The 22060-nt window shown below is 33.9% G+C and overlaps 1 protein-coding gene across 5 annotated transcripts in view; it reads right to left on the bottom strand.

Annotated features, from left to right (window-relative positions):
- Window positions 1-22060, bottom strand: part of ATP8A1 (ATPase phospholipid transporting 8A1) — a 100604-nt gene that overhangs the window by 31476 nt on the left and 47068 nt on the right. For all 5 annotated transcript variants that reach the window (XM_063157355.1, XM_063157357.1, XM_063157354.1 and 2 more), the window contains 9 exons: window positions 19742-19881; window positions 17735-17873; window positions 16510-16574; window positions 12842-13014; window positions 10101-10284; window positions 9876-9986; window positions 3257-3331; window positions 3017-3139; window positions 465-543 (listed from right to left, as the gene is read on the bottom strand). In XM_063157355.1, the coding sequence (XP_063013425.1) occupies window positions 465-543; window positions 3017-3139; window positions 3257-3331; window positions 9876-9986; window positions 10101-10284; window positions 12842-13014; window positions 16510-16574; window positions 17735-17873; window positions 19742-19881 (1089 nt within the window). The remainder of the gene's footprint in view (window positions 1-464; window positions 544-3016; window positions 3140-3256; window positions 3332-9875; window positions 9987-10100; window positions 10285-12841; window positions 13015-16509; window positions 16575-17734; window positions 17874-19741; window positions 19882-22060) is intronic.

Raw genomic sequence — 22060 nt, 5'->3', positions numbered from 1 at the left:
GTCACTGTTCCTCTGCCACAATCCCACTCTTAGAAATATAAACTAGCAGATTAGTATGGCCTTGAACTAACAGGACAGAATGTACACACAGTAAAACTAAATGCTGACAAAAAGTAAGAGACAATACAAGGGATCATAGCATTTTAGAATCGTGTAGGTATTTATCGTGGTGGTGTATTTCATAAAAATTACCATAATTAAATAGCAATCTCTTTTTCTCCATCTTGTTTCAGTTTACATCAACACTACTGAAATAGCTAAATGTACATGTACATATTATTATTCCTGCTTTTACACAGATCTTAAATAAAACATTTTATGTTCATGGCATCTGGTTTAGTTCTAGAAATGGTATCTTGAAATTTAACCACACTGAACTGTTATTATTTATAAAGCTTCCCTTAGAAATAAGATGATATGTAGAACTTTTCAACATTTATATTTTTATTTTTCATAATACTTACCATGCTGAAGGGCTTTTAGTGGAAACCAAAACAGAATGAATGAATGGAAGAGGCCATTTAAACAATGAACCCAGAAAACCTAAGAAAGAGAAAACAGAAAATCCATGAGAACCATTTGCAATAAACTAGCTCTGTGAACCCTGACCTTTCTTTTTATCCATGTGCTAGATTCACAAAATGTGTTTTTGTTAGGCCACCACTGTGAAGTAATATAACTGACAGGCACTTTCTGCCTCTTAGCTCTTCATGGGTCATTTGTTTATTTTTATGCTTTGAAAAAATGTGTGTATTATCTCCTCCTTTTAATTTCAATTCAGAAGGGAAATTAAAACATAAAAATATGGGAATATCATCAGAAAAATGAGACTAAACTAGACAGCTGGAACAATTCCTACATTCCAAGTGGGGAATTAAAAAGGACTCTAGCTTTTATAATTTGCATTTAGCATAAGAATAAATTTAGATAATAGAAAAATTAAAACCTGAGTTACACATATTCCCACGCACAAAGGAATTAAAAAAGGACAAATATCAGTTTCTTCTTTAATTTCTCCTTACATAGTCCATTCTTGAGGAGCACAATTTGATCATATTAAAATTCCTTTAGCGTATTTGCTGAACAACTGAAGGTTTACTTTCAAACTTATTTCCATTTGTAAAAGATGCCTTCTGCAAAGGATTGTATTAAGTTTAAGAAAAAACACTCTATTAACATTTTCCATAATATATTGCATAATGACATAAAAAGACTTAATAAAAAATACGTAGCCCATTTCCTTCAGTATGGCAATATTGTTTTTTTCACTAACAATGCTTTTGACTGTTATGCCTTTTATTGTAACTGAATGATGTGTATCTTGAGTGTTAAGGTGTTCAAACAATTGAAATTAAGTTGCCTGTCTCACATTTTCCACAATGTCTCAACATCTTTTGTTAGATTATTCAGCTACACTTGGTTGCATGGTCCAATTTACACTCTAATACTTTGCACATTTAAACTTGTGCTACTCATTAACCTTTGTCTCTCCTTCTTGCTATGTCATTACCAGAAGTTTTTATTTGACAGAAAGCACAGGTGGGTGCAAGAAAAATTAGTTCTACTTTTCCATTTTCCTGACCAAGTCTTTTTGTCCCATGCTAATCCTTTAACCTCTGTCATGACCTCATAACCTTTGATCCCTTTTACCATAACAAATATCTGCATCAATATTCAAGGCAGTAATGTTTCCAAATCTTTAACATCAACTATTCAACTTATATAGGTGGGAATTTTGTAGCTGGTGAGTTTGTAGACATTTACTCATAGCAAATGTTGTATGGGAACAGTCACAGAATTTCCAATTAAGTCAACAATACATCTATGCAATAAAAAAAAAACAAACTAAAGTTTATTTTAAAACAGAAACACAACTATTATAAGTCATACTTACACTGTTTATTAAAACTATCACAACACAAAAAAGTGTCTGTATTTATGGGACCATGAAAAGCCTCATATTTGGAAAGCATTCACAGGGACACAAGACTCTGTTACAGTGTCCTTAAAAACTTTCAGGGTGGATTTTGAAACGATGAAATGAGGAAGAAGGAGAAAAATCTCATCTGTTTCAGTGAACAACGATAGTTTAGACAAATAATTATGTATATATTGGGGTAACTTGAGTTACATTGCACAAGTGGTGCAGATACAAGAATTAAGTATGCTGTATCAGCTCTGTATATTTACTACAGACCATCACATGTAAGCATTGTTAATTCCAGGATATATTGAAAATGTCCCCAAGTTCAACATAAAATGACATTACTTGAAATGTCACAATTATATTTACGAGAAATAAAATCAGAAGAATCTTTTACAAAAGTCAAATACTCACGAAATCACAGATTCAGGCATAAGACTAACTTAGTTTTTTTCAAAAGAGATATTTTATGGGCAATGCTGTAGAAATTTTCTTTATTTTATGTATTAAAGAGTCCTACATTCTTTTACCATTACTTATGCTAGTCTCTCTAAGATGAACATCACCCAATTCCCACCAAAAGTAGCTTCAGATTCCTTTTGATCCACCCTGACGCATTCTTGACTCCCAAGTATTTTTTCCCAAAACTCAAAATTAAACCATAAACCCACAACTCCAAATTGACAAAGAATAGTACCATGTCCCTCCCTCTACAAATCTAGTGACAGTTCTCATTGTCCACTGCAACACTTCTCCACAGGCTTCAGTAATCCATTTCCATATAACAGTACAAATACATACAGCCCAGCAACAGTGAGGTCTAATCACTTCTGCCTACAGAAGACAGCTTTATTACCAGCAGGGAAAAAAAAAAGGGTTGAAAAATGAAATCCTGGTTGTCCATTTCCATACTTGGTAAAAATGAATATATATATATATGATTTGTACCATTCACTGACAAGTGTACACCTGGAAATAATAGCAATAAAAATCCCCTCCATTTTTAATTATGAGCAGCATAGAATAAAAAGGGTAACTATACTGAACTCCTATGAATTTTTGCTTTATGTTTTGATTTTTACAAAGATCTACCTTAGTATTAAAGTCCAGTGCATTTTGGGAAGTCTTGTATAACTCAGGGTATTTCAGCATGTTTTCTTTTCGGCAGGATCTCTCAAATATTCCAAGAGTTAGAGGAGGCATTGCTGTAAACATCTAGGTGGTTTAAAAAGAAAAAATTGCAACATTTTAGAGGTGAGGATTTGCTTAAAGATTGCTTACTTAAGAACCGTTCATGGTTAAATGTACTTAAAGGCACACAAATTATCTTACCACATTGTAAAGACCTATACACCATCTTTCAAAAAGAATTTGTCCAGAAAAGCCATTGACAAATGCAAACCAGACCTGCAAAAGATTAGAACCGTGTATTACCCAAATGTCTTGCAAGGTACAATAAACAGATTTTTCCTCAGCCTCTCAAAAAGGGATACCCCTACAACACATTTACAACACAATTGAAAATGTTGTGGTTTAAATCCATATAAAAATTAATGATAAACCCAACTTCCAATCAAGAACAGACTGCAGGCAATCTAGCCAGATACATGAGCAATTCCATGTAAATAGGAAAACATTCAAAGGAGGTAGCTATTTTCAGAAGAAATGTCAGGTTCTTCAAGGTTTTAAGAGTGATTTAAGCTCACTTAATTCTTAATTAAATAAAAATTCTGACATGGGCTGCTGGAGGGGGAACCTACAGATCAGTAGTCATTGTCTTCCCATTGTTACCAACTTGACTAACAGAATTCATTGATTAACCTGCTGTTTAAAACTACCAATAATCCTTACTCATAAAAGGATTAGGCTCTACCAGAGCATTAAAATAGAGCTACTTAGTTAAGAAGCACTAACTCAGCTACATAGGTACTGTAGAGAGGGAAGCGGACATCTCTTTAATTGCATAATTTTTATCATTTTTTGCTAAAAGCAAATTTAATTTGAAACATGTGATAGCATATTTTTCAGCACAGCATTCTGCATATCTACTTTCTCCTATTATTCTCATCCTTGAATTAGTTCAATGACAAAGTGGAGAAGCAAATTATCTGATGAATCTTTATGACCAAGTTACACTGAAACTATATGGTCTAGGAAAAACATAAGCTCTTAAGTAAGACAAGTCAAAATAATTTGAACAGTCTACTCAATTTAACACTCAAGTTTTTCAAGTGAATTTTTAGATGCTGCTTTCTTACAGTTTACATTTCATTAAACTTTATAAAGGAAGCATGAATTACTACAATCAATATGGATGTTTATTAGTATGAACCCAAGCTGGCCTCCAGCTGACTGGATTCTATGACCAAACCCAGATTTTTTTTAATCAGGTGGTGCAATGTCTGAACATGTCTGTGACTACTTTGAGATGGAAAACCTCCTGAATTTGTCAACTACTAACACTAAAAATGGGAGGTAAAATCCAGCCAAAATTGCTATGTTTTTCAACAGATAAATTTTTTTTGGTGGCCACTTATAAAAAGAAGATGGCATAAAAAGTCATGACTGTTCAAGGCTGCAAAACAGAAAGAGTAAGAATGCCCTGAATTTTCCAAAATCTTGAAATGCGAAATTTGTTTACTTTGGTAGTTTTAAGTGCAACAAGCACAATTTTCTAACCTTGCAGACTACAAACTGAAAAGACAATGGAATTACTTTATTTTAGCTGAATCAGATTTTTAGCAGCTCTTTTTAATTTTGATTTTTGAATTTCAAAATATGAATTATGATTTAATTGTGATGAATTTGTTGGCAGCAGTTTCTCAGTAGCTGACTGTAAAGGTTCAAGATGAGTACCTAATCAATTGCGCATTACAGAATTATTAATTATGCAGTCAACATCAGTAAGATTGATGCTTTTTTTTCCCTGGTTTGTATCAAATACTGGAGTAAATTTTAGAAATATTGATTTGAAAGGGTTAGGGTGGTGGAAGATACAGGACTCAGTAGCTGGTCATAAATATGTGTACATCTCATTGCTGGTAATTGCAAATAGAGTAAAGAAAAGTATCCCTCTCTAGGAAGAAAATAGAAGACCACAAATACACATAGGCTTGACCCTTCATAACCAAGGAGCATATGGAAAAGACATTAAATTTCCACTATGATTTAACTAGTAGGCAAAGTGTTATAAAACACTAATTTAAAATGGAAGGCCTAAATATATACACTGAATCTATTCCACATGTTGACTGCTCTTACAGGTAAATGATGTTAAGCAACACTTGGAAATGTTTTGGAGTGACTTTTAAAAAGCAAGGCAAGTATTCAGAATAAAATTTTAATTTGCAATGGAATGTTGCTTTCAGCTTATTTTGTACAGAATTTAAGTTGGAATTTTCACGGTGTTTAAACTGAAAGTGGTTTTAGTATAAAATTGTAAAGAAATCCTTTAAGGCATAGTATTGACTTCCTGAAATATTAGCATTTACTTTTTTCTAAAGAAAGCATGCAAGTTTTAGGCATTTTAGTTCATTTTAGTGCAATAAAGGACTGGCCTTGGTCAGAGGCCTAGATGCAAACTAAAGAGAGATGAAATCTGGTAGCATCTCTAAGTCCTGAAGTTCTTATGGAATATATCAATAAAAGTCCATGAAGAAGAAATCTTTCAATGTGGCTAAAAGCAGTGGTCTCTAGCAGAAACACTACTGTTTAGTGGAATACCACATATTTAACTTCAAGAGACAAAACATCTCTAGTATCTAAGCAGAAACATTAGTTTTATATTAGTTACAAGATTAAGAACAACTGGCTTATGCCATAATGGCTCAAAATGAAAAGAGCTAAAAGGTGAAAAAAGAAAAGACAAAGGACAAATACAGCCCTTACCTCAAACGATAAGAGAAGAAGAAAATAACCTACCTATTTGCCTTAACTTCTGAATCTTGGGCCCTAGAAAATTACACTCTTAACCCTATATGAAAAAAGTAATATGGAGCTTACTACATTATTAATTGTGACAAGAAACACTTGCTCTGCACTGGGCAATTTATTCAGAGACAAGTGTGTTCCATCCTAGTTATGATGGACCATGAAGGAAGCTGTACCTGCAAAATAAATTCTTAGGATGCTGGACATGACACTAACTTAGGAGCAGACTCAAACACTTCTCTCTTAGGGTATAGGTCCTACTCTAACAAATCAAATTATGAATCCAGCTCCCTTTTACAGAAGAACAGGTGATTGGTGCTTTTAAAAATAGTATTTTAGTCTATATATATGAACAGGCAGTGAAAATTAGACTATTCTGTAGTTCAACACCTACAAAATTTTCTACTGAAAAGGAAAGAATTAGGTCCCCAGCCTGTCTAAAATTAGATGGACCTCAACAAAAATCCTTGTATTTCTAATTTTTCCAGCCAAGTAATGCAAAAATGTGGGCATGAGCACAATCACCTTCTGCTGTGTGTGTTTCGAACGGAACTCAGTGCAGTTTGCACCCCTCAAGTAAGCCATGGCACAGTGAACCACAGCAGCTGAACTGTGCAGCTCAGACCCAGTGTGAGTATGCCCAGAAGCCTGCTCATGTTTGGGGTTATGCATTACATGGGTTATGCATTACATGATCATGGCTATTCATCTGATATGTCAGGCAAAGGAAATAGGAACACAATGGTCAATTCCAGTTATGGACATGAACTCCTTGGGGGAAGGGGGAAAATAACCTCCCAATCATCCAAAGTTTATGGAATAAAAAAAGTCATTATAGCTTGAATTACTTCATAAAATTAATTATTTTCATGATATCACTTAAATTGTTATAAATGTTTAAACATCTGTAACTGAAATTTAAATCTCAACTCCACACAACTGTTTCTTCTGCTTGTCTTGGTCCTTTATCACTGTTACGCTGATTCTTACTCTTATTCTTACTCTTTCATTTGATGTTTCATGTTGGGTAAAAATCAAATATTCTTATTTTTTAAAACTGTAAATCCCTTTTATTTAATATGAACCAGTTATTTTACATTATTGCTAGTTGTTACTAGATAGCAAAATGAGAAGTAGGAATAGGAAAATTCTGTTCCTCTGATGTCGAAGGGTGATTTTTATAGTTTCATAAAATTAGTAGTTTAATGACAGAGTGCATACAGTAATGGTAATTATAAAAATAAAACCAATCCACAAAGGAGTTCTCAGTCATGAGATCAATCTCAACATCAACCACCTTTTTAAAATAAAGTCAGCTCCTCCAGAATAAGTATGAGACTTTGCATAGGCTTATCCTACATGAGTGTGATGATCTGTACAGGCTCAATAGACCACATTAATGGTCTATTAGAGATTAAAAGTTTTCACATGCAATTTAGACTGATACATCAGAATATAGCCTCTCAAGTCATTGTGACTAGTCCTATACAAAAGATGAGGCCCATATTTAAATAGCTATTGCATCAAGACATAGAGTAGAAAAACATTATTACAGACCTCTTCTAGTTTCTTATGAATACGAGTTTAAATGTCAATAAGCACTGACAATGTCACTGTGCTTCAGTATTACTATAGACCTTTACCATTTTCTGAATTAAGAAACCAATTGACATCAATTTCATATCAGCCCATGAATGCCTAGGATAAAGGCTATATTTTAGATTAAATGGAATATTTTCCATTATTTTCTTGATTAGGACTGAGCAGACATTTAAAACCAGGATACAGATCTATTAAGTAAGGGTAGGTATTTTTATTATTGTCAGAGTAAAAGAAAACTTGTTTAAAGTAACTTCCAGACGTGCCTTTCACAGTACTATTTCCTAAACTCCAAGGCAGAGGAGGTGTGGCCACAAAAGCCTCACTGAAGTTTTCCTGATGTAGCATTTCTGCATATTAAGCAGCAGCTTACAAATACTCATTGAGCTCCCTGCTCCCACGCCTGATCTGTACAAAAAAACTGAAAAGAGAGACTCAAGACTGGCAGTTGTCCTTTCTGGAGACATTCAATGATGAATTTCTGCCCATTCACTCACAGTATTGACATGAGCTATTAACATCTCTGAAAAGTTTTCTGAGCTGACAAATGTGGGCTATACAGGAATTCAAGTAGAATTTATTTTGTCTTCCAGAGAAGGTGTATATGGCAAAATGATTGCATGTATTATATATAAAGGGTCATAACAACCCATATCAAAATTATCTCTTTGCCCTTCAATTTGCTCAGGAAGATGAGACTATCTGTTCATAAAATCAAAGTTTTGATCTTTAGACTATGATCTCTGTATCCTGCATTTAACGTTCTTTCTCAAAAAATACAAATAGTGGGATACTTATATCTGATTTGTTAAAAATTCACAGTATGTTTGCAGGTGACAATTACAGAAATTTAAGACAAATAAATTTACATGTTCTAAAGTCAACCTTTATATGCTTTCTATAAGCAAAGTATACATTATTACTGTTTTTTTCAAATACTTCTAGAGCTACTGCTAATCAGTACTTCTGGAAGTCTGATCATGTAAGTAGATACACAGCCTTTGAAATACAGGCTCCTAAGTCTGCCACTTCTAGACAATAAAGGATCTTTAGTGGACTTGCTTTTTCTATAGCTTCCTACTTTATATTTTTCTTAAGAGGCTACAAACTTGCGGCTACTTACACAGAAATCTATTTGCAGTTATAACACAATAAGGAGAGAAAAAAGAGGAAATTTAGAAAATGTAAAAATATGGTGAGAAAAGTACACTCCTTTGGCTACAACACTGTACATAAAAAATGTAAAGTATTTTCAAATATTACAACAATTAAGGTCACATAAGTAAGTATCCAAATCGAAATATTAATCTAATGTTTGCATCAGGTTTAACAGAAATAAAGCATTTTTTCTTCCAGTAAAGCTGAACACTTACTTTGCAAGTTTAAGACACTCATTTGAAAATATATTTAAAGAAACAACGAAAATTTAAAGAGTATCTCGTAACCCCATTAACATACAAAATACATAAGACTTTCAATAAAATTTATTTTATGGCCAAGATTTTCAAAAATTAAAAATTTTTCCACATTTTTAACCCAAAGTTTCACTGTGAATATAGAGTTTGAATCAATTATAAATGCTATATATATATATTTATATATACGTGTGTGTGTGTGCGTATTTCTGATGATAAAAGATGCAGCAGCTGTCAGAAGAAAAGGATGGGAAGAACGAGAGGAGCTTTAAAAAATTATTTAAAAATATGTTTAAAACATTTTATGGTTGCTGTGTGGTGATGAAGGGAGTGAAAACTACAATTTTACATTCTGTTCTAACCATACCTACCAATAAATGTAGATTAATTACAGCACAATCCTCTCATACCACTGTATTTTTTTGCAAGATTTCACTCCTTAAAATCCCAGGTGAAAAAACGAGGTTGGCTACTTTCAGGAAAGTATCCCTGCTCTTGAACAGGAGCCTGAGGATGCAGGATCACCCCATTCAGCAAGTGAAAGGTGCCCAAGAGGGGAACTGAGCCTGTCTGTAGCAGCCCTGGGCACTGCTCTGAGCAGCAACAGCCCAGCAGTGCAACAGAGACCTCTGAAAGGGCGGCAGACTCTGAACCCACAGGCCCTGACACCAGCACAAGGAGATGAAGCACACACATCTCTGGGTAAACTTAAGGCAAACTTGTAACTGGACTCCTTAATTACTGCAATGATGTTACATGTACAGCATTTCAATAAGCTAGCAGTATTAGAAACACATTTAGTACTAATATTTACCATGCATTTTTAAACAACTGCGGTTTTTTAAAGTAAAAAAAAAAATCAGATTAATCAGATTATTAAAAATTTCAAGATTCAGTACTAGTAGGTATTTATTTACAGTTAAAATATTTAAAAAAAAATCATAGCCAAAAGCTCAAAATTAAGGTTTTAGTTTCAAGATGTAACATTTCATGTGCTGTAAAATTACCTCGATAATATAAAGGACTATATTCTTGTAGAAACAATATAAGATGCATTTAGCTACTCTGTTATAATTCCAGGCTCCATGAACCAACAGCAAGTTCTTCAAATACTTGAACTGCAAAAAAAAAAAAAAGAAAAATGAACAAACGTACAATTAAAACATACATACACTAATATTAATAAAATTTTAAAATATTTTATTGTAGTATTTTGCAGTGGAATGACTTACCTGAGCAATTGAGTAGTCTGAAGAATTAGCAGCCTGTAGACCTTCATTCCCACTGATACCAACACCAACATGTGCTGTTTGTATCATACTAACATCATTTGCTCCATCACCAATTGCTAGAGTTACTACCTTAACTTGTTTTTTAACCATTTCTACAACTTCAGATTTTTGAAGTGGTGATACCCTAAGGGATAAAAAAACCAAACAGGTTTATTAATACAAGACTTTCAAATGAATGTAATTTCAAAATACACTTTATATTCTGTGGAAAGCTAATAAACCCAGGCCAATTAACATCCTAGTGAGCGATGTCGTCTTGTTATTGCCCTTCAAGAGTATATGTTAAAAGCACATTCACAGCAAAATTAATAAAAACTAGCATTTATGAACTTTGGACTACTTAAAAGCTAAAAGAGGATTCTATGCTGAGGAAGTCACCTTACCAAGTGAGTTAGAGAGAACTGTTTGAAAGTGCATTGTAAAAAATAAAGGAATGAAAAACAATACAGCCTTCAAATTGAAGGTGGCTATGTAATCCCATTATTCAGTGGCCAGCACAACACATACACAACTACTGGACTTCTAAAAAAGCTGTGTTAGATGAGTCCACAGCCTTGTGGAAAACTTGGCTTGAAAGCTTCTGGGCAGCAGCCCTTCTGAAACATTCTGTGGTCCAGCTATATGAAAAAAAAAAAATCCTTCTATGATCTTTTGGTATGTGTTTTATTTGAACTCTGCTTTTGAGAACTGTACCAAGACTTGCTACAGCCAGCTTCTACTGAAGGTTCCTGCCCCAAGTACTTATTTTTCATCTTTCTAACTTCTCAGGAACAGTGCCTTAATTCCTTTTTAGACAATGTTATAAGGGCAGCTGGAAGATGGCACTATCACTGCCTCAAGTTCATGGTGAAACCAGTAAAAAATATTTTTCATTCATTTTGCTCACTCTTAGCTGTACATTTTTACTCCAGAATAACCCATTTAACATTCTTCTTGCATATATTACTCTGAAGCCAATACAGAGTTGGAATTCAGCTTGCTGAAGTCTTTAAGCCAAACATCTGCTTAGAATTAATAACATATACAGATTTTTTTTTTTAAGAGAAATGTCTACTGAATATTTGTCAGCATCATCTGTGCTACAGCTAGTCTTAGGAAGAATCCATTGGTAATAAATGCTTCTGCACAAGTCAATGCAGCCTGCAAACTTAAAAGAAAATGGTGTAATTTGTACTTTTACAACAAATGAGAATTTCTGATGTTTACTGTCATTATATGGATGAAGAAGGAGCTTACATTCTTGTTAAGTCTGGATTATATTTTTTACCTTAATTGAAAACTACCACTTAAAACTTTTTATTTTTAAGCTCATAAACAAGGCAATGAAGTTTTTTGGTACTAAAGACAAAGCATTTAACAGAAACAAATATTTTGGCAGAATTTTGACTTTTGGGAAACATGGGATATTAAATAGGTTCACATTAAAACAGTGAGTGTTACAAGCAAGTATTTTAGTTTAAACCTGTAGCCGATTTTTAATCAACCACAAAATATGTCAGACATATATCTAGATATGCATTGAAACCAACTGACCTAGGTAAATTATGGAAGTGTAAAATGAATAAATTACAGGGAGAATACTACTAGAACAGAAACTTTCATTTTGCACTTTGCTGTTTCTTTACAAGAATGCCAACAATAAAAGACAGATTTCTGTACAGAATACCCCTCAATGGTTCCCCAGTTCAACAAAACCAGAAAAATTATCTCTTCAAATGGCATAAAATGTATATTGTAATCAGGGAAAGAGAAGAAAAAGAAATATAGCTTTAAAAGATCAGTTCTACATGCATCTCCTGCTTGTTACTGTATTGAGCAAACTCAACCTAGTAGGACAAGCACAATATTCCAACTTATCTGTCAGAAAAAATACTGCCATTAGGAAGGTGTTTATGCACAGTATAAACTGTTCAGAGTAACTTCTCAGTTTAGAAGACAGTAAAACCTTAGTTTGAAATTCAAACTGTTTCAGGCTGAAGCATGGCTACAAAGCTTAACCACAAAAACATTAATTAAAAAATCCCTTGGCAGCATGACATTGCTTTTCAGAAGGGATGGAAAGACTAGAAACCCCGTGATTATTTGGATATTGTAATATTACTTCTTTTTCTGTGTCCTTTTGCAAAGTAGAAAAATAGTTCCATTTTGAACAGATTTTTCAGATGAATCTGACTTATTTTAATGGAACAATGGAAGTTTCTAGCTGTAATAGTTGATATTTACAAGAAAGGATGAAAGGGTTCATAGTATAAACAAAGCCTATAATAATCAGGCATAATAATGCTTAAAAAGGCATTTCCACCAGCTTCAGGCAACAAAAATCACCCTGAGTAGTAGCTTTAACATTTCTGAGCACTTCTTATACAGTGTAATCCACATCTTACAGAAAAGCAGCCTGTGGAGAAAGATCTACAGGTGACTCTAGATATGCTAAATCATGTGGTTAACTGTAATACCAATTCAAGGTCAAGGTTAGTGTCTCAACCTTATTGAGGCTACCCTCAATGGACTACAGATCATGTTCCTGGAAATAGGCAATCTGAGTGACTCTGACAATTATGCTTTGTTGCAGACTGCTCGACAGTGATATTTCACTTGAATGACTGTATTTCAGAACTCCAGTTTCTTTATTTTTATATGTTAATAAAAATAGCATGGAGAGAGAATAACGTAAACCTTACCTGCAACAAATAACAGCTTTACATGACAAAGCCAAATCCAGGAAATACTGTCTTACTCCAAATGTCAAAGCATACTTCAGAGATTTACCATCAATGATGAGAGCAAAATCATTTTCCTTCCTTAAAGCATCACCAAGAGTACTGCAATGATGGCTAAGTGTCTCTCTTGTTCCCTGTTGCACAAAAAAAATTGGGTCCGTTATTTTTGCTTCTTAATATTCTTAAATTCAAATTTTCAGTGATAATAAACACTAGCACTTTGGTTTTTGAGGAAGTTGCCTTTTGATTCTGCAACCAAATATTATAAAGCAAAAAGTATATTTGCAATATTGCACTATGATGTAGTGTAGGATTGCTCTTTCACTCTGCCAAAAAAGAAGTGTATAAGTTGAGGTGGAACCTTCAATGCTCTTTGAACAATAACAGTAGTTGCATAAATATTTGCCAGAAGACACAGGTATACAGAAAACTGATCTAATAATATAAAAGATGTATCTGTATAATAAAACAGATACATGTGTATTATTATATCAGTTAATAATACAGATGTATCTGTATTATTAACTGATATAATAATACAAAATTCTAGTATCTCTATATCTCACATATATAGAGATACTAGAATTTGCTATTATACAAAATGTTCCTAAATGTTTAGAAAAAAGGAAACACAGATAATTAATGATATAAATACAGGCATTATAATTGATAGTTCTATTACATTAAATTCTATTACATTAAATATTTTAACATAATTTAACAATTATAACACAAAGTACCTGTTATATAAAGGAACATATTTTGTATTTTTCAATTGCTAATGACAGTTTGAATCATACCTAGAGAAGTCACTATTTTGTGATCTAGTACTGAGAGCTTCAGATTACATTCAGTAGACAGTACATTCATATAGATTTATTCATGCAGTAGTCTGCTTTGGGAAGGTCAGTGACATCTAGTTAGCTACAGTGCAGTTCTACCATGCAGTGTCATAAGGGACAAAAAATATTGCTTGTTGCCCTTCTTTCCTTTTGAAAGATCTTTACAGAGCTACAACACACTTTTCTCCTGTTTCCTGCTTCACAGCCCAAAAGTAAAAAGTATTTTAGAGGAGAAAGGAAGATGAAAAAAAAAACTCTTCTGCTTGCAAAATATTAACTTTGGAAGCTAGTGACATCCTATGACAACATCTTTCCATTTTTTTTACAAGTTTACCAACCAAATAATTGTGTTTTCAGTGATGTCAGGCATACATAAACCAAATTTGGTGTAACCACCTAAAAACAGAACAGTGAACTAACTAAAAATCTCAAACTCCTCTGAAATGAAATTAAAAGATACTGCTTTGCCTTTTCAACCCAACTTACTCCTTCCAGTTCCACACATTGTTGTTAATGGTTTTTGACTATTTTGCTTCTACTGGCCTTCTAAAGATTCATTGGTTTATCTAAAATGAGATTAGCCTGTTGGGAAATTCTGCACTTGTTTCCTGGCTCTCACCTGCTAGAAACTGTGACAGAAATGAAGTTCCACTGTTTAAAATTACATGCTAGAAAATCTTTAAAATGACAATAGTTTCTGTAACTATTTTCTAGAGCATCTTCTCTAATTAAGAAATATTGCAACATAAAGGAAGTATCAATTTGTCTCATCTCTGTGGATTATTTAATTTCTATCAAAGTTTAAACAACACATGAAAAGTCATATTCCTCCCATCTACTGTTTCTTCTATGTAGTGAAATCCCCATAGTCCAGGAGTAAATGGTCTCTGCCATTTAGATTTTGCCCCAAAACAAATAACATTCTAAAGAGTTGAGATACCTAAATACTTTCAGTTCTATACCAGCTAATGTCTACTGTGGACTGGGGAGGTGTGTGGGGTTGAGATATTTTTCTTATTATTTCATGAACAAGAGTATCTGTTCAAATTAGAGGATCTTTTATTTTAGCATATTCTTTGTAATGTTCACAGGGCTGGGATATAGTCTGAACAAATACATTTAATTCTAACTTCCTCTGTCCTGCATGCTTAAGTCGAAACAATGACCAAATTGATGAGGTATTTGTTTTATCTTTTTTTTTCCATGTCTTTAAGACAGGGGACTCTGCATGTCCATAAAGGGGTTAGATTTGAGCAAGCTGTGTTTTAGCAAAAGCCACTGGTATGCAATGGACATACACTACTATTTTAACAGCAAGGAGAAGAAACATTCACTTAATGCCACTGTTCTCAGTGCAAGGTTTCAGCGTTTTTCAGAAGAGTACGCAGATCAAGAAAAGCCAACCTCCCTGACTCCACTGAACCTATCAACATCTTTTTATAGCCAAGAGGCTGTACTTTACAGACGAGGAGGAGAGAACTGCCACAGAGCAACTCCCATCAAAGATCCCAAATACACAAGTGCCACGACACTGGGATTATCTTCTCCAAGCTTTCCTGGCTGCTCAGTTCCTCTCACAATGAGGAAACTGGATTGTCCAGCCACCCTCATGGGTGCATAGAGTGCCAGTACAAGAGGTGGACCTGGCTCAAAAGCCAAAGTGTCATTCTATGTGATCTCCTTAACAGACAATATTCCAACAAAGTACTACAGTCTTTTGCCAACTGTTATTGGTACGCAGAAAGGAAAGAGGAATTGATCCACCTTTGCAGCTGCACTGACTCAGCATTCTGCAATCACAGCAATCCATCCCTCTCTTCATTTCCTGAGACATGACCCACTCCTCTATTAGAACTTTCAAGGTAATTTACTCAAGGTAACGAGTCACTCTAGAAATAGAGACTGACTTGTCATTCCAACCACAAGCAAAGGGTAGGACACAAGATATACATTCATCAAACAGTAAAATGCACACCATCACATGAGGCAGAAAACTTCATAAATAGTCTCTTAAAATATTTGCATAGAGCTAGTTTACTCTGTTTCTTGAACTGCCTCTCAGACTACATTCACCTGCTGCTGAAAAAACCATTATGCATGTTATCACCAAAACCAGATTTGCAAGTGACCAGTTTGCATGTACAAATTCAGCTGGCATAAGATATTGCATCTCCATGTACTTTGTACTTTGGCCACGTAAGGAAAGGTTCTCTCAATCTCTGTACAATCTAGACATCCCAGTTTGAAATAGAGAGTACACTGCAGTTATCATTGCAGCTACTACCATTTATTCTTATTCTATACTTATATAAATTTACTATAAAAGTAGATTGCTTGATAGATATTTATTGAACTTTTGAATCACCACACTAGAAGTGGTTAATCTGTAATGCTTGTATAATTTGATACTCCTGGCTTTGAGCTGCATGGATGAAGTCTACTACATGGAATTTGTTTGCTGATAGTTGTGAAGTTCCTTTGTGTAGTAGCTGCACTGTGATTTCAGAAGGTGTAGACTGTTTTCCAGTTATTCAGTAACATTCTGTCACAAAGATCATACAGTCTTCCAAGCATGGAATACTAAAATTAAGAAAGCAACCCTCCAAGACAAACATAAACAGCATGCCCCCAAACCATGATTTTGACAGAATTTTCTAGATAGTCTGTCTAGATAAATAGCCACTCCAACTTATTTTTTGTTGTTACAGCAACCCCACCATGGTGTCTGGATATTTTAAGCAATAAAATAATGTTTCATTAACTGAGAACTTTAAAGATTTTACTTACATCAAGAGAGCCTTCATTTATAACAATTAGTCCCATGTTCTTTCTCAAAAGTTTACAAGAATGACCTGTTCGAAAAGATTTTGTTTTTAAAAATCAGTTTCACAAAATCCGTTATAACAAAGCATTTTTTCCTGCAATAAATCTACAGATAAAATTAAAAATAAGATTTTCCTAGCTGAAATAAATGATAAAAAAGAAATTCTACTACATTTTATATAAGTACATACATATACAAGTCAGAACAGTTAGAATTTCCCTTGCTGCAACTTGCAGCTGTTCTGCCTTATTCAGAGGTGCTTCAAAGAGAGTTACAGAAAACAACAAACAGATCTCTCTAAGCCTTGTAAATTTTTAGAATGCAACTTGCCTTTCCTTCAAAACTTGCACATATATACCTTTTCATTCTTTCTTTTATTCTTTGATGCATAAACAGGATGCATTTTCTGTGCTGATGATGTAGGCTGCCTAGTCAAAAATATGTATCACCATTCTTAATAAAGTGGAAATATTGCTATTATGTGTATTGCCTCAAACCTGAAGGTACTAAGAAAAATAACCTTAGATCAATTGTATTGTGTGCATATGGAGAGTTCTTTAAGATTATAAATAATAGCATCCAATAAAAAGGATATATATGACTAAAGTAAGGCTTATGGACATACATCTACACTACAGCAGTAAGTGCTGATGTGGTCATATGCAAAGTATATTAAATGTTAAAAACAGCTTTCATGTATAACTTTTTAAGGATACAGATTTATCATTGTTGAAATCAGTCTTCTTTACCATCCTTCATAATAAAAAGAAAGAAAAACCCTCCATTGTTAAAACGATATACTACTTTAGTTCACCTTTCTTGGAAAGAAGCAAAAATAGAGAAGGGAAACTAAAAATACTCACATTATCTTAATATTATTCCCCCTCATTGTCAAAAGTCAATATATTCTTTTGAATTCATTTCATATTCTATAAAAAAGTACAATTTCCTATTTTTTTGCCTCCTCTCTAACGTAACTTTTTCTTGCTCTTAGAATTTTAACAGAGGCAGAATCCAGCATTTCCTATCCTCCTCCTATCACTGACTAAGTTCACATTCAAATTCTGGAGTGACATATAGTATTATTTTTTACAAGACAACTTTCCACTCTGAAAGAAATTTTACTGCATCAACTGCTATTATTTTTAAACCCATAAAAAAGAAATCAAATAAATACAAATATAGTACCAATATTAATGGCAGTCTCTTGTTTGTCCCCAGTAAGTATCCAGATTTTTATGTCTGCTTTCATGAGTGTCTCTATGGTTTCAGGCACTTTGTCTTGTAGTTTATCTTCAATTGCTGTTGCTCCGAGCAGCTGAAGATTCTGTGAACATAAAATATTTCATACATACAGGGTTTTTTGACTTAAATTCAATTTCAATGTTCCATTTATTTTATTTAACTCTCTGTATTTACAACAAGATTAATGCAGTCTAAAACATTAATCAGATTTGGTATCAACAAATAAAGAACTTCCACTTTATTCCATAAGCTTTAACTTAGATATCTGTGTGGCTTGACAAAACTGTACAGTGTGACCACTCAAATTTCAACCAATTACTTTCTCAGTAGCTTGTGCAGCAACAGCTACCTTTTCCTGAGGAGTATCTCTCTGATTTGAAGGCTTCAGGAATGCTAATACCATGCCTTCTCTCTTTTAATGATTTCTCTTCCCTTTGTAAAAAAAAAATCCAAAACACCTGTACATTTATCTTAGTATTTTATGCTTGATTTTAGCTTCCTATGGAGCAATTCCACACAGTTTTTGTGAATACAGCCATTTTTATATTTCCTATTACTATACCTTTAAAACTAGGTAAATGTTAAAGACACCATTATACATCTAATACTGTGCAATCCTGGCAGCAGCATGGCCTGCATACTACATCCTGAGGAAGCACTTGTGCAGCTTACACACACATTTGTAAAGGTAGCAAGGTTGTCATGGCATTAAAAAGTAATCTAATTTCAAGAATGTTTTGTCACATCCAGATAAACTGCTCCAGAAATGTTTATTAGTGACTGAAGCTATATACCTTCACCTTTCTTTTTCATGAATTAAACACTACAGATTTGTGAGGCTCTGAATTTTAACCAGTTTTGTCAATCAATCTGTGTTACACTTTCTGAGGAAGAAAACCTAAAAATAACCCCCCCAAAATTTAAGCATCAAAACTTCAAGCACTATTGGTCTCATGCACTTCTTTTTCTTATAAATTTAATAGTCATGGGACCTTTTTATTGTTGGGGTAGGGAAGTCCTAACTTCATGCTTGGCTACTCCAGAAGGAGTGTTGTCAGAAACTTAAGGCTCTGCTCTTGTGATGCTGTTTCTGGGTACAAACTTGCTTTACAGGCCTTCAGTAAAACAGAGCCTGACAAAGTTGAACAAGTGCAACAGAGGGACACAAAAATAGCTTAGGGCCCAGAGCACACCATACTAAGAGCACCTGAAGAAGTAGGATGAGTTTAACATGGGAGAAAAGAAGACTAAGGGAGGGATTCCTTCTGCTAACTGACGCTTGCAGAGCAGCCATTCTTCTCCAAAATGTATACTGCACAGTGAAAGAGCAAGAGGCACCAGACACATTCTGCAGCAATAAAAATTTTAATTCTGAAGAAGGAAAAAAGACTAAGTTGAACATCAAAAAAAAATTACCTGCTGCAGCTGGGAAAACTCCCTCCTTGTGGATACTCTAAACTTCATCAAAGTGTTGGGCAAGCAAAACCAGCCCTGCTTTAAACAGGGATTTGTGTCTATATGACTTCCTGAAGTCCCTTCCAATCTTGACCACTCCATGGTTCCAAGATCATTATATAATGAAGCAGATGTTGTTTATCTGTTCTTACAGTTTTTTACACACTAGAAGAACTCTGGAAAAAAAGCTTTCCAGTAGTTCAACCCATAATCCACACTTTCCAGCAAGGTAGCTACTTGCAGGAAGAACTTTGTCAGATTAATTGTTCCTTCATTTTGATTGTTTAAACTGCAAGGACTACCCGACACAGCTGTCAGTATATCACTAGGTTTCATTTTTCTACCTAAGCGTTATTCCTCAAAATTGATTCACTTTTCATAGTATAGAAAATAAAAACAATAATTAAGAACTCACTCTTCTGCTCATCCCTCTGCCCACCCCATCCTCCCCCCAACCAACCCAAAGCCCAGAAAGCTACAACAAGCTGCACATACTTTTTCAATTAGTTCATAGCTCTCCTCAAGTTTGAGTACTCTGTTTTGTATAGCTGTAGAAGCACGGTGATAGACATCCAACCATTCTTGATAATCACTTTCTGAAATCTCAGCCACAGCAAAACACAGAGTCCTTAAGCCTAGAGAGAAAGCAGATAACAATTCAGTATTTTTTAGTCTCTGCCCTGATATGCCTGCAGTGAGTAGCTTTTGAAAGATAAAATTATTCTCTATTTTATGTATGCTTACGCCTGATTTCAAATTACTGCTGCACATCTTGAAGAACGTTTTAAATATACATAAAGTAAAAATGAACTATAAATAGAAATTTATTCAACAGAGTAACAGTTTCTAAGAAGCTGAACGTAACAGAGGTGATGTATTTCACTGGAAAAAAAGTAAATTTTTATGCAAGATTTGACTTAGTTTAAATTGTTAAAAAAATGAAGAAATCCCAACACTAGCTGAACAAGTATGCACACTGAAACATTTAAAGGGTAAAATTAAATCATATTTCTGAGAAAAAGATTTATAAACTTAAAAGTAGCTATGCTATGCTGGAAGGAAGTAAAGTTAAAATATATCAGCACAATGTTACAACTGCCCTTTTCACCCCTCCTCAATATTCTTAGGGAATTCTAGTTCGAAATTTATCATCTAGAAGCCAACTTTGAATCCCCTCATTTAACTTTCCCATCTCACAGATTGTTTCAGCTTTCCAAATTCTTAAAATAAAACCATCATGTACCATTTGGCAATTTTACTTACCAACCTTTGAGCTGGTTGATATTGTTAACAGATTTTTTCCTTCAACAAAAATCTGAATAAAGCATTACTGCAAGAATTTGAGACGGCATGATTTTAAGAAATATCTATTTTTTGACAACACACATTTAACACTCAATTTAAGTAGTTAGGTGTGAATTTTCTAACAGCTCATTTTCACATATTACCAGATTTCTAGAGAATGAAGTTGACAAAACTCTTTATATACTAGCCACAGTTTGCAGGCCAGTAGATTTAAAAGGGGGCAGGCAGGATTAATTTAGTTACCCTTTGGTCACTTGCCCACTCTGCTCTAGGAGACAAACAGCACCACAACCAGGGATGGTTAAATGTAACCTTTATTTGGTCACAGGTTTCTGGAGCATACAGCTCAGCACCAGTGGCATGAAATAATACATGTGTCTTAGATGCAAGAGTAATTTAGTATCTTTTTTAGTAATTTTTAGTATCTTATAATTTTATCTTCAGGATAAAAACCACGTGTAATGTGGGTATTCTGACAACTAAACAGCATTAGGAACACAGTGTCCCACCATTTAGACTTAGAAGAATAAACTCAAGGCTGACAACTAAAATGATTTTTTTTTCTCTGCATAATAAGGATATGCTTACAAGGTCCAAAGCAATGAATATAGGTGAAGGGGAGGAAAGGAATCTATGTCTGACTAATAGTGATACTATTTCCACAATGCTTTCAACATATTTTCTGCAGACAATAAAATGAAAAAGAGAAATCCAAGTGTATGGAATGTCAGCAAATAGTTTTTTTCAAGCATTTGCTTTCTCTTTTTAAATCACTACCTAATTATACTTTTAAAAAAAATTTTAATATGGTTCTTTTCATTGTGACTTAAAAGTATCTTCCAAATAAAACGTAGAAAACAAAATATCATTAAGCCTGGTTGTTAACAGACTGGAACAACACAGTAAAATTACAGAGGATTTTTCTATTTATCCAAGCAGGCATTAACACTCCAGCTCAATAAATGCTTACATATAAATGCCAGCCATGCTAACCACTTCATTTTTGAACAACACACTAAGAGCAGGCAGCAAATGCCAAGGACATACTGTCCTGCCACATGAAAGGATACTCATGAGAAACTTTGCAACATAGTTGGCTGCAATTTAAATCTAAAGTAAAAATAAATACCAAATTTTTAATCAATTCCAGAGATATGTGATTTTTTTATGCTTTGAATTTTATGCTTTTTAAAGTTAGAAATTCACTCTTCTCAACAGTAAATTTTTCAATCTGTTGAAAAGAAGGATACAAAAAATATCTGAATAAACTTCTTAATCCTATTGTATGTAGCGTGGTTCTAAAGACAGATAGAATTTTTCACTTTTTATGTTGATTTATTTGGTTCAACTTGACTGTTAAGGAGTTGTACTACTGATGTAATGAGAATGGTAATTAAGAACTGGGTTGAAATTTCCACATCAATTCACATAGGTTAGAAGACAGTGATCTAATTTGGTCTTTTGTGTAACCAAATATATACCTTATGACCCAAACTAACTTCACACCTA

The sequence above is a fragment of the Melospiza melodia genome, chromosome 5 (assembly GCF_035770615.1).
Source record: "Melospiza melodia melodia isolate bMelMel2 chromosome 5, bMelMel2.pri, whole genome shotgun sequence".
NCBI classification, from domain to species: domain Eukaryota; kingdom Metazoa; phylum Chordata; class Aves; order Passeriformes; family Passerellidae; genus Melospiza; species Melospiza melodia.
This window is presented reverse-complemented; position numbering and strand designations above follow the sequence as displayed.